The 14,145-nt window shown below is 32.6% G+C and overlaps 2 protein-coding genes across 3 annotated transcripts; one reads left to right on the forward strand and one right to left on the reverse strand.

Annotated features, from left to right (window-relative positions):
* LOC109333094 lies at positions 664–10,571 on the forward strand. 2 transcript variants are annotated; one of them, XM_019568367.1, is made up of 24 exons: positions 664–1,125; positions 3,039–3,175; positions 3,326–3,404; positions 3,549–3,602; positions 3,777–3,868; positions 3,963–4,066; positions 4,202–4,277; positions 4,380–4,767; positions 4,969–5,295; positions 5,404–5,607; positions 6,221–6,316; positions 6,423–6,480; positions 6,590–6,717; positions 7,176–7,422; positions 7,594–7,748; positions 7,840–7,964; positions 8,160–8,283; positions 8,364–8,422; positions 8,606–8,705; positions 8,781–8,970; positions 9,198–9,299; positions 9,429–9,550; positions 9,878–9,937; positions 10,250–10,571. In XM_019568367.1, the coding sequence occupies exons 1-24, from the start codon at positions 1,081–1,083 to the stop codon at positions 10,352–10,354; spliced, it is 3,177 nt and encodes a 1,058-aa protein (XP_019423912.1). In that variant the 5' UTR covers positions 664–1,080; the 3' UTR covers positions 10,355–10,571. The 2 variants fall into 2 exon arrangements, with proteins under 2 accessions (XP_019423912.1, XP_019423913.1); XM_019568368.1 differs by having other exon boundaries at positions 3,042–3,175.
* LOC109333095 (cancer-related nucleoside-triphosphatase) lies at positions 10,897–13,287 on the reverse strand. Its single transcript, XM_019568369.1, has 6 exons — positions 13,237–13,287; positions 13,070–13,157; positions 12,889–12,979; positions 11,918–12,002; positions 11,285–11,441; positions 10,897–11,175 (listed from the first exon to the last, which is right to left on the reverse strand). Exons 1-6 carry the CDS (start codon positions 13,276–13,278, stop codon positions 11,060–11,062), a joined length of 579 nt encoding a protein of 192 aa, XP_019423914.1. The 5' UTR covers positions 13,279–13,287; the 3' UTR covers positions 10,897–11,059.

Here is a 14,145-nt window from a genome sequence, read left to right on the forward strand (position 1 = left end):
CCTTTAGGGCCAATGAAATTTTTTGAAACCAAAATAATCACCATATAAAGTTGTGGTTAAAATCTTCCTCCCTTTAAAACTAAATAAAAAAAGGATACATAAAAAATAAAATAATAAAATAGATTTTTTAAAATGATAAAAAATAAGTTTGAATTAGGAGAATTATTTACTAAGATATAAAGTAGCTCATGAGGAGAAAATTTATTTCCTTTAACCACTATAATTATAATGTGTGTCTTATTTAAATATTTTATAAAAAATTATGTCTAAAAATAAAAAATAGAATACATATATAAATTTAATATTTAGAAGAGACAAGTTATCGAAAAATATAAAATATTTTATTCTCACTTATAGATATAAAGTGCAATGAATATTTTTCCCAATAAAAGTCTCCACTTTACCCTTAAGGGTCAAAGTTAGCAAAACAATAAAAATATAAAAGATTGTTCCTTATCAGTTATACTTTACATATAAAAAAAAGTGGCTAGTATTTCTATTTAATTTTAATACAATGTTATGTTAGTATGATAAATTTACACATCATCCAATTATATAATAAAATTATTAAAAATATTTTCTCTCTCACAATTATATTAATTCTAAAAAAACAATTTTATATTTGCAGTTCATGAAACACTATTTGTGTGTTCAAAGTGAATTCTCCGTCCCTTAATTACGTTATCCCAAATAATTTGTTTATTTGTAGTATCTGGCTTTTGTCTGAAAGAGAGAGGTGAAGACGAAATCAAATAATTTTCAATTACATCAATCATCTAAATCTAATCACCTTCTACGTGTTCTCATCGTAAGATCCTAACCATTGATTCTGATTTTCCTATAAATTCCACTTCAAACATTCTTCTTATGTTCTTTGTCTGGTTTGCGTATTTCTTCAAATCACAGAATAAACTAACTGTTATCTATCTCTATCCTTAAACTACTTATAATATAAACTGTATCCTTTTCGATCATCACAAAGAACATTTTACATTACACGCTTTCTCTCTCTATCTCTCTATCTCTCTCCAATTTCCTTCAATTCATCACTCTGTATTTTGGTTCTCACAGCCTTCAACAATGTTTATGATGAAGAAGCTAGTGGAGAAAGCTTCCGTAAACAAGGTTAGATTCTGTTTCTTTGTTCGTTTATATGATTAGATATTCACTGTTTTCACTCATGGTTAATTTAGTTTCGTCTTGTTTGATATGTTACGTATTGGTTTCTGCAAAAATAAGGATTAATTCTCAGTTAACTCTTCACTGTATTTTACTTCAGAACTGATAAAATTATATAGGTAAGGAAACATAAATGAGAAGTTATATGCGTATGATGAACAAATTAGGAGTTTCATTTTCATACATAACGTATATGGGTGTTTTCCTTTTAATTTTTATGTGTTATCACTTATTCATCATTTTCTGATATTCAGAATGTTTTTCCATCTATGGTTAATTCTAGCAAGCAGGATTTTCTTTTATACTGCAGATTCATCTAATCTTTTCATTACAAAAATGAAAATATAGATAGTTTAAAATATTGTTTTAATTACTTGTCCAAGTCAAAATCAAGAAATCATTGCCAAAATGGAATGCTCTTCATATTGATTAATAAGAAAGAATGTAGATTTCTGTTCCTCCATAAGCAGTTGTACAAACAGTTAATATTTCTTGATCACATAACATTTTCCTTTGCTTATTATAGATTTAGAACTTATTTAGTTCCTAACATCTATTATTGTTTAAATTCTTTAAAACAGTTTAGTTCTCTAAATATTAACTACTAGTTGACCACCTAGTTATCTAAATCATTCCAGTAGTGAAAATTACATACATTACCTTATGATTATTTAAACTTTAGAGACTTATTTGGTGACAATTTTAGGTGGAAGACTAACTTTATGGTTACTTTATTTTTGGAGGACAGTATAAGTTGTACTTTTTTCCCGGAAAATATATATAAATTTATAATAAAGAGGTGAAGGAAACAAATTATGATAGAAAAATAGAGAGCATTAATACTTTTTAATCATGAAAAAATGTCTCTCAACTTTTAAGTTAAAATAAAAGCAGTAATAATGCAGTGCTGCTCAAATGATTAAAGATGAGTGGCAAAAATTTAGAGGATAAAGCTCAAATGAATCACACTTTTTTTTACACATCCCTATTTAACCTATTTTATATCCTTCTATGAAAAAACTTTTGCTTTTAAGGTGTGATACAAATGATTATAAATTAAGCATGAATAGTTGTTTGTACTTGAGAGGGAACTATATTAGTAGAACTCAGAGACATAGTGCAAGTAAGATGTTCAAATCCTGGTAGATGCACATCTCTTTTCCTATTATAGTTCAAAAACTTTACTTTATAAAAATGATCACTTCCAATAAATAATCATTAGTCTGTTTTAAAAAAAATATCTTCATGTGGACCCACGGGTGAAGCAATATTTAGATGCAGTTATGTTCGTTTAAGTTAGCCCAAAAGAATCCTAGGCCCGAGGATAGAGGGAACCTCAGAAGTCAGAACAAGGAAGGGAAAAATAATGTTGTACCACTAACCACTCCATGTTTTGTCCTGTATTAATTTAAATATTTAATGCTTTGTCCTTCTCCTATTTTTTTTAAATAACTAGTTTTGAAAGTTGAAATACATCTTATATAATGCCTTGTCCTTTTGAGTTCAATCACAAACTCTAGTCTTTTTTTACAGCACATTTACATAAAATTCACTATTTCCATGAGTAATGTTAGTCATACATGTATATATTTAGCTCAAGCTCACCTATGGCTATATGTTAAGATTATATTATATAATTAATACACAAATAAACTTGTAGGATGACATGCACAAACAAAGAAATGATTAACATTTGACTTGCTTTTAACTTCTCATGTATTCAACTAAATAACTAATGTGCTGGTACCACAACTCTATTATAATTAGGAAAAACTTATGACTCACATCAAGCCTAGAGCTAGAACAATTAGTACTACTACATTTAGGAGCTTTATAATATCATCTGTGAATTTGTGTAGCAGCCTAGTGGAAATTTATCAGATGGGTTAAAAGCTAGCGATATAGATCCACGCCTGGTTTTTCATCAAGGGGTGCCATCAAATGGTTCCAAGTTTGCCTATAACAACATTCACAAAATACTGGCTCTTTCTACCAAGTATGTTCACCCTTGCCATTTGTACAAGTCCTTGTTGATTTTATTAAGATCCTTTATGACATGTAATGAGCAGAGAAACTTGTAATGTATAGTTCAAGCATATTCTTGAATTTATGCTTGAAACTGACTTTTGTTGATCTTTTACTTAAGGGATGGACGTATTAAACTATTTGGAAAAGATAATACACAAGCACTACTTGAATCTAGTGAGCCCAGCAAGTTTTTACAGGTTATGTTTCCTTTCCTTTATGGCCTCTCTAGTCATTCAAATGGCTCATATATTTCCTACATGTCATGAAAAGTGTTACTTGTATAAGAATGTCAAGTACGAATGTGTATTAACAGTATTTTATGGTATTTAATATGCATACAGTTCATCCAGAACCATGGAATCCTTATAAATATCACTTTCAATAACCACATTGAGGCAAGTATACCAACTACCAAGTTTATTATAAATTTCAAGTTGCCTCTGTATTTTAATTTCACTTGGTACTGTTCCACTATTAAGATTCACCAATCACCCTGCCAATATTTTTTCAACATGTTCAAGTACATTTTATTCTGAAAATTGATTGCCCTGAAGATATTTCGCGTTTAGGTTTGGGACATAGATAAGAAGCTGTTGTCTGATACTTACGTTGTTAAAGAAGATATCACTTCCTTTGCAGTCATTGAACAGACCCTATATATGTAAGTAATGTGTCTACTTCAAAATAATCTATCAATAAATTACTTTAACTTTGAAGGTGCACCAAAATTTACGAGTATGTATCGGCATTTTCAGGTATGTTGGAGTTTCTAATGGTAATATTTCAGTTTTGAAGCTTGATCAAGAACCATGGCATATTGTACAGATGAAATATACCATACCACTCTCAGCTTCTTATGGTGAGATACATATTAGTAGAATCCATGCCATTGATTCTCTAAACCAGCATTTGGATTGAAAAAATAAGTAAATAACAAGTATCCTTTTAGATATTGCTTTATCCCATCTTATGTTTCTTAATAATCTTTTATTAGGGAATTCAACTGAAGTGTCTGACAATAATACTGCTGTGACACACATACTTCCTCAACCAGCAGCAGAAAGTAAGAGGTGATACATTTCTATATAACAAATTTGATCCTTGCTTTTTCTTGATCTTTTTTGTTAATAAATAAAATTTCATACTTCTGTTGTCTTATGTGTTCATTGCAGAGTTCTCATAATCTTTAGAAATGGCCAAATCGTATTATGGGATGTTCGAGAAAGCAGATCAATATTCAGAACTGGTGGAAATATGTTGCAGCCACTGCATAATGAAACAAAGGTGTCTTCTGCATGTTGGGTGTGTCCTTTTGGGACTAAAGTGGTTGTAGGGTACAGCAATGGAGAGCTCTTCATTTGGGGCATTCCTTCTTTAAACACAGGACATGGTTCAGCACCTGATTATAGTGTCCAGAACACTCCTATATTAAAACTTAACTTAGGATATAAAACAGACAAAACTTCCATAGGATCAGTAAAATGGAATTATGCTGAAGGAAAGGCTAGTCGCCTATATGTCATGGGAGCTTCTGACAATGCATCTTCAAACTTGACACAGGTTATTTCAACACTTTTCTTATATCAAAATACCTTGTTCTTGGGCAATGCATTCAAATTTTCTGTATTTTTAGTTTTTCTATGATGAGCTATGCATGAATTGATAGTTTTCATTTATCAATGAACATAGCTAGATATAGTTTGGTAATTTAAATAACATGCCTATGTATTAAATGTTGACTTGGATGATTATATGAAGCAGGTAGTGTTGTTGAATGAAAACAACGAATCACGTACAGTTAAGTTGGGACTTCATTTGTCTGAAAGTTGTATTGACATGGAGATCATATCAGCCTCAAATGAGCAAAGCAAGAATAAACAAAATCCTGTTTTCATTTTGCTTGGGAAATCAGGCCATGTATATATGTATGATGATAGTTTGATTGAAAGGTATCTACTGCAGTTGCAGTCTAAGTCCACAACCTCACCACCGAAGGAAGTGGTTGTGAAGTTACCACTGATAGATTCAAGCATAACAACAACAAAATTCATATCCAACAATCCAAGCTTTTTAAATTCTGGAGAAGAGGTATTAGGCTTGTGAAACTAATCTTTTACTTGAGTATGTTCCTTATCAAATTGTTATTCTTCTGCATAATTTTATTGAGTTGGAATTTTTCTCCGTTTGGTCATATAGTATTACAGCCAGCTGATGGAAACTTATCCACCGCCTATTCCCATTGACACAAGTCTCAAAGTTGGGTTTAACCTCAGTTCTGCCAACTTTGCTGGATTTTCAAGCGTTAAAAACTTGTACATAACTGGACATGGCAATGGAGCCATAACTTTTTGGGATGCATCATGTCCCATTTTCACCCCAGTTTTGCAATTAAAGCAACAGGTAACACTTTTATCAGATCCATGTTATGCTCACAAGTTGCCTATTTTGAGTGGTGAGAAACTATTAGCTTAAACATAAATGTTCTTGGCTTCATTATTCATTAGAGTCCTATTTCTGTTGGGAAAAAATTGCCTATGAGATGAGCATTTTGTCTTCCCTTTATTCAAAAGATAGCACCAGTAAGAGAATATATTTCATAGTATTAAATTGATAAGGATGATTTATGATAGAATGTTATGACGTTGTTCAATCCATGTAGCTGACTCCACCTAATGTGATTAAGGCTTAGTTGTTGTTGTATTAAATTGATAAAGACAATCATAAATAAGCTTAGAAGTGCCTATAACATAATAGATCTTAACTTTCATACTCCAGAGTATTGTCTCTTCAGTCAGTGAGTTCAATCTGTCGGATGATTAAGGGTAGTTTTTTTCTGTACTATGTATTTTAGAACTGCCTGAGTGTGTGGAAACAACCTCTTCAATTGTGGGGTAAGGCTGTGACATCATGCACTAGGTCATCCTTTTACATATTGAAGAACTGTGGGTAGCATTTACTTTATCTTTTTTTGCACATACTTATTCTTTTACTCATTTATTTTTTCTTAATGCAGAGTGAAAATGATTTTTCTTTAAGTGGTATACCCTTGACCGCATTATATTTTGATATCAACTCTTCTCTCCTTGTTTCTGGTGACCAAAGTGGAATGGTGAGGTTCATTCAATTATGAATTTGGTGAAATATGATATCTTTCTGTCTTTATTTTTATTAATTCTCAGCCTCCTGCATAATTTGGTGAAATATGGTTTCTACAGGTTCGCATCTTCAGGTTTAAACCCGAACCATATGCCTCCAGCTTCTTGTCACTTGCTGGTATTGCATAGCGTACTACTTAGTTTACAACCTACTGCTTAGTAATTAAACAACTAGCATACATCACATTTTCCTTGATAGTCGCTTGCATTTGCTTCCTATCTTGCAGGAGTTACAAAGAAAGGGCCAGATCATATAGTCCAAAGTGTTAAACTTATAAAGACTAGTGGTGCTGTGATTTGTATGAACATAGATCCCCACTCAGGGCATCTTGCTGTTGGTTCTGAACAAGGAAATGTGAGATGCTTTTCTAGCTTTTTACTTTCCCCTTTAAATTTGTAAATGTTTTTAGTTCACTGTCTCAAGTCTCAACTATTCTAAAATAAGAATATAACAAGCAATGTGAAAATATTAATCACCCTAGACACATGATTAATCTAAGATCACATTATCTTAAAACTTTAAGATCCACTGCAGTTATGAGTTATGACTATTGAACATTCAAAACTCACATTCAACGCATTAAGTAACACCAGGGGTCACTTACCAGAATAAAATGAGAGCATATCATGTCACTGCCTTCAGCAACATACTAGTGGGTTTATGTAACACTTGGAAAGCCTTAAGTTTTCATTCTATTCCTGATCATATATCGCGTGGAACTTGAACTTGCTACATCCTTTTGGTTTATGTTTTATAGTTTTTTATAATTTTCATGGTACTGATTTGTGCAATTATGTACCAATTTGTTACAGGTTTCAGTTATTGACATAGATGGCCCATCTCTGTTATATCAGAAACACATCACAAGTCAAATTTCTACCGGTATCATCTCTCTGCAGTTCATAACCTGCAGATTGAATGGTTTTGACAAAAACATTTTAGCAGTTGGAACAAAGGATTCATCCATTCTGGCACTAGATAACGAAACTGGAAATACACTTGGCACTGAAACTGTTCATCCTATGAAGCCCTCCAAAGCTCTCTTCATGCAAGTATTGGGTAAGAGTTTGCACAGTTCACAGAACAAGCCACTGTCAAAAAGCACATTGACATTTTTTTATCCGTGATCTAAACGCTTATTCTGTTAAATTCAAAAATTTAATACTAATTTTTATAGCAGTTAAGAATACATGATTGAAAGGTAAAGGGTATTTTCATTAAATTATGCAGATGGACAAGGTGAACCAATCACACGATCAGTTACAAAAGATAGCTTAGACTTAAGAGAAGGGAATCATATTGAGGATGCAAGAACAAAGCAACTGTATGTTTTGCAGTGTTCTGAGAAGGCTCTGTATATCTATTCTTTAGTGCATGTTGTACAGGTAATGTGCTCCTTGCTTCTTTTGTCCGTACTTACGAGTCAAGAATAAATATTAGCTGATGCCTGGAATTACTCTTTCTCTAATGTTTCAGGGAGTCAAGAAGGTGCTTCATAAAAAGAAGTTTAATTCCTCTTCCTGTTGCTGGGCATCAACATTTTATACCCCCTCTAATATTGGCCTCATACTACTTTTCACCAGTGGAAAAGTAGAATTAAGGTGGTGGTCTTTTCATAAGTCTGCATATATGTAACATAGGAGAGGATTGGCCAAAGTGTTTAGAATATAATTTGATATATCCAAGCTTCTTAATAGTACCCACCATGTCGATTTTAGGATGCACTATTTATTATTATCATCGTCAACATCATTATTTTACCGATTTAACACATACACATGTGTTTCCAATGTTAGGTCTTTGCCAGAGTTATCTCTGATAGCGGAGACTTCAATTAGAGGTTTCACTTACTCGCCTCCAAAGTTGAAGTCATTTTCTGACAGCCAGATCTGTTGTTCATCTAGAGGAGATCTTGTTTTGGTATGAGTCTATTATTTCACTAGTAGAACATGTTTCTGTAGATGTTTGTGTCATCAAACTAACTCAGCATCCATTTATAGTTGAATGGTGACCAGGAAATCTTTGTTGTCTCATTGTTGGTCCAGAGGAATACTTACAGGTAACTACTGTCTAGTTATAGGAGAGTATATTTCATTATTTCCCACAGGGAAAAGATATTTAGAGCCTCTTTTAGAACTTGTAGCCGAATGATGATAAGTGATGGTGTTTTTTATGAGTTGAAATGTGAGGTGATAATTCCTTATCAATGGTCTCATTTGACATGTTAATTGACTTCATTTAGGCTTTTGGACTCTATTAGCTCCGTCTACAAGAAAGACAGAAGGCTATCACAAGAAGAGCTTGTTCCCGGTCCGGTCATTATTCCTAAGGAAAAGAAAAAGGTTATTCTTATCCAACTATATCTGTTGTCATTGTGACTAGAATGTAGTATTTGATCTTGGCTTTCTGCCTTTCAGGGTATATTCGGCTCTGTTATCAAAGATTTTACTGGTAGTAAAGAAAAGCATGTGCCTATCATCGAAAAAGAAGACGATAAAGAAAGTTTCCAGGAACTCTCGACAATCTTTTCCTACGCAAATTTTCCAAATGAATCTGACAATAACGATATCTCAACTGTGGATGAAGATCAGCTTGAACTAAACATAGGTATCACAATGCCTCACATATGTGCTACTGAATATTACTTGGTACAAATGTAAATGAATTTATGTTGTCTGCTTATTTATTGCTGACCTGACTCTACTAGTCAGAAAATACAAATGTCATAAAATAAGACTAAACTACAGTTACAGGTCAATATAGTGCATGTTGGCATATGGATATTTGATTTTGTGGTAACCAATCTGAGGTGTACTTATTTTCCTCCAATATAGATGACATTGACCTAGAAGATCATGTGGAAAAACATAAAGGACAAGGCATATTGGGAGCTCTCAATAAGAAGAATTTGGCTGGCACATTTCAGGCTATGAAAGGTTTGTGGCAACAAATTCTCTTTTATGTGATTATCTTTTCCAATCTCCTAGCTTCTTTATGAATGAACTGAAAATTATTATTGGGTTTTCCATAAACATTGGATAATTAAAGTGACATTCAATGTACAGGAAGAATGAAAGTGATGAAGGACAAAAACCAGAAAGCACCTGATAAGGAAGAACAACAAGAGGAGAAAGCTGGTTCACTCAACCAAATTAAGAAGAGATATGGATTTTCTTCTTCCTCCAATGTAAGAAGCTATCTTTCATATGCACCCTTCATCATAGTTCACCAACTTTGTTTACACCAACTGAATTATTATCATTTTTCAAGTAGTCAATATAGGTTTAAGCCATATCTTCCACTTGAATGCTAAAAGTGGACATGGTAATTACACTGCCATGTTATAAGAAACTTCAGAAAGGACTTGTTCATATATATTTTTTTAGTTTACATAAAAAAGCAAAAGGATACTACCACATATAATCATTATTTAATTATTTGTGATCACTGTATAAATAGACATAATATATTTTAAACCTTAGCATTTCATTCTGAAATATGGTTGCTGCTGCAGGAAATACGCACTGCTAAATTGGTAGAAAGTAAGCTGCAGGATAACACTAGGAAGTTGCAGGTACTTTTATCTTACCATAATAACCAATTATATCCATTAACAAAATATTTATTTCTAAAAAATTTCCTAATCATTTCGCCTATGATTTTTCTTGACCCTCTCTGCCTCTAGAAATTAGACCAACCTTCATTTGGTTTACTTTTTTTAGTGTGACTTCTACTGTCTTCCTTCACACATGTCCAAACTACCTAACGCACAATTTTGCCATCTTTTTTTAATAGGAGATACCCCGACTTTCTTTTATTATTTCCTAATTTAAAATCCTGTCTTTAATCTATTTTTAGTTTTTTACATTATCTTTGAACTTGGCAGGGCATCAACCTACGAGCTGCTGAGATGAGTGATAAAGCAAAATCTTTTTCAACATTGGCAAAGCAAGTGCTAAGAAGTACTGAGCAAGATAGAAGAACTTCATAACACATCAACCAATTACATTTTGCATTTTTAAAATGTTTTTAATCACATATATATTATTTTTAATATATTTTTATATGTCAGTTTGTTCACCATCATTTTGTATTTAATTTATACATTTTTCAAGCTAGCAACAATGGTATCTGATTGCTTTTGTTTTGGATTGATGGAATTTTCCTGTAATCATGTCATATAGATTGGATCTATAGTTTCTTCCCTATCTTTTTACTTGCTAAAGAATTTGTCCATAATTCACATATACTACCACTCTATAATAATAATAATAATAAAAATATTGAAGAATCTCCTAATGATAACAACCCAAGGCATTAGTCTTATGGTAATGCTTGTGGGATACCCTACTCAAAGACAGGAAGAAAAAAAAACTATGTAAGTTCCCTTTATTTTCATTCCTTCTGAGTCACAATAACACTTTCAACACATTTACACATGTTATAGCTTGGACAGTTATATAATTAGAGCATGTAAAGTAACTCAAGAAACACCAAAATTATTATTTGCACCTAGTAAAATGTAGAGTTGAAAGATGAATGCTTAACACCTTCATTTTATCAATAATCTTATTTTAGTGAACAGCATATTTTAAGTCTGGTTGAGTTTTCTCTTCCTTTTCACTTAAAATTCATTTAATTCAAGAGCAATAAATACAAACATGCTATGAGTTCACACACACTAAATTTTCAATGGCTAGTGTTTTATCAACAGATCTTCCAATAGAGAGCGTATTTGTTCTGTAACAGCATCTCTGTTACCAACGCTCAATGTAAAACAAGTTGCTCCTGCATGATTCCGCAATCTTGCAACTGCAGAAAGTGACGACCATGATTTACAATTACAATGAAAGAAATTTGTTCCGATAAGAAAAAACAGGCGGATTGAGAAACGGGGAATGTGCAAGTCAGGAAGAATTACCTGCAGGTATGTCTCTCCCAAATTTTGGAATCGGAATGGAAGCCAGAATTGGAACATTTGACTCCAGAACTTTTAGAACTGCGGGGAAGAATGACGAACTGAATAACTCCATCTTTCCAACTTCATCGATGATGAAGAGATCAGTGTCTTCTCTAACCTATATCGAATGTGCGTCTTCAAACCTCAAAGACTGATTTAATATATGGCAAATATTATCTTCTAAAAGACGAGTCTACACTCAGAAAATAAACCACTTTAAAAATGCACATAACCAGTTTATGAACACAGAACACTATACCTTATCTTCAAACAAATTTTCGATGTACATTGAAATGAATGTAATAAAGGTTTAAAAACGATAAAATAGAATGTCACGTTGTTAAAGTTGATAATAACCTCATCAGATTAGTTCATGTAAAATCCTTACAAAACCAGTCCTGCAAGTACTCTATAGAAAATCAGTTGCTGCAACATTTGTATATTAAGCTGCCTCTGTAACAGAAACTGAAAGCATTTCTCCATTCTTACACAAGCTCTCTTTTTAATATTAATTTCCTACTAGAGTAAAGAAAAATGCGTAAATAAAACATGTCGCAAACAATACACAAACTGTCTCGAGAAAGCCAAGCTCACCTGCAACTCAGGCAGTGCTAGTGACTCAAAAGATGTTACATCAACTTTATACTTCCCAACACTAGGCCATCTGAGAGACTCGGGGCTGTAAATGCCATCAAATAACACCCATTAATCAAAATAAGCAAAGCGTCAAGATCTTTCACTTCCTTTAAACTATAATCTGAAAATGAGAGAATAAAATGTGGCCCAAGAGCCTAACTAAGAAGGGTTGCATAAAAAAAAGTGTGCCAAATATGTTATTTTCTGTCCCATGTGGTTATGTGGAGGAGGGAAATAGGTACAAAGGGATTTTAATAATGGACACAAATTTGATTTATGAAATTCATTCATAACCTTTGTGTATGACTCTTTTTTTTCCATGTGGCCACATTACAGAAGAATGAGTTGAGATAATCCAATCCCCTCTAAAAAACTGGTTAATATTACTAACATTTCGTATCACATACTTCCTCCATCTCACAAAGATGGTGAAGCTTTCAAAAGTCAAAATAAATAAGGGAACATGTTCTTAATCTTTTGTCTAACAAATCAACCAATCATCAAGGTAGTCATTTAATGCATCTTTCATTGATTCCCTAATCATAAACCAAAAATGTAATTTCCAACCATTTTTTTACACTGGCTTTAATTTGAGACGATACTTCAGGTAAATTTCACCATCTTTGTTGAACAAAGGGATTACATTGTATATGAAAAATTAGGAAAAGATTTGTCATAGATTGAGCAGGTATAGGTGTATATAAGCCTTGCCTTAACTCACTAAATCATCTAATGTCCACTCTAGACACAAAAAACTGTTTCCAAAGAATTACTATCCTCAAACACAACCAATAAGAAACACTAATTACCAAACAAAAAACACAACACTTACTAACTATTTATACAAAACAGAAATTAGTGATGTTTATGCTATGCACCACCTCAAGTCCATAAATTGAATTAAAAGGAATAGAAGAAGAAAATGGTACCTTGAAAATTTAGAAGAGGCAAGTGGGCATGTGCGACCATCAAGAGTAACGACTTCGAAACCAACCCTTTGTCCTGTTTGTCTAATTTCACCTTCAAAAAAAACAACCAGCAATACCCATTTTGATTTTGGCAATGAATCAATACATGAATTGACAAAAAATAAGAAAGAGGGGTTCTTACGAGTGTAGAAGCCCTGAACCTTAAGGTTTGGATTAGAGACATTGAGGGTCTCGAACACTTTCATTATAAGGGTGCTTTTTCCTACACCCTGAAATCAACGAATTAGGATTATTTATCAACAAGAAATGACTACAAATGAAAAGTGAAAATGGAGAAGAATCACTCACAGGAGGACCCGTGACGAAGAAGCATTTGGCAGTACCAGCCATGGTTCTGGTTCTATGCTAATAATGATAATCATCAAATTCCTTAGACCATTTTAAAACATTAATTTCAGATTTAGTCCTGCTACTATTTATTTTAATTTGTATTCTTATATAATTCTATGTTTTCTTTTAATTTAATCATTCTGTTAAAAAAACTTCTAGGTGGAGAAAAAACACATTGCATAGTTTTTTTGTACTACAAAATAACCAAGGAATCCTCTCACCACTCCAAGAATCACTTTTGTTCATCATATATTTAGTAAGGTTACATAATTAGATCAACATTTTATTGGTACATTACATCGGTTTGAACTGACATAAAATTCATGTTCACACAATCAGCAAAATAGACTATCTCTTTTTATTATTTTAATTAGTTTAAGGAAGCTTAGCTTGGGTATTAGCGATTCATTGATCATACTTTCACTATTGACACTTTCTGATTCAATGCAAAATCCCAATTCATTCAATTTTCGTTTTCTTCATGTTCAAGGCAGAAACTTCTCTCTCTTCAAACCATCCATGGTTTTCACAAAAAAAACTATATACAGAAACAACATAAATCACCACATCCTATATTCAAATCTCAAAAAATAGAAAAAATTCAAACATTATCCCACGAGCATTGAAGAATCATGGTATGAAAGATTCAAACATTTAGTTTCCCATGCATGGATTAACAACGGTATTATAGCCGTGTTGGCATTGCTTGAACCTTGAACCCAACCCTTTGAATCCACATTCTGCAACCAAACAACAATCACCCAAACAGAATTTGCAACCTCCACCAGTAAAACTAGTTGTTGTGATGAACTACGATAGTGTGATGATTGATGCAAAATGAGAAGAATAAATTGCATGGCACATTCT

The sequence above is a fragment of the Lupinus angustifolius genome, chromosome LG18, assembly GCF_001865875.1.
Source record: "Lupinus angustifolius cultivar Tanjil chromosome LG18, LupAngTanjil_v1.0, whole genome shotgun sequence".
Taxonomy (NCBI): domain Eukaryota; kingdom Viridiplantae; phylum Streptophyta; class Magnoliopsida; order Fabales; family Fabaceae; genus Lupinus; species Lupinus angustifolius.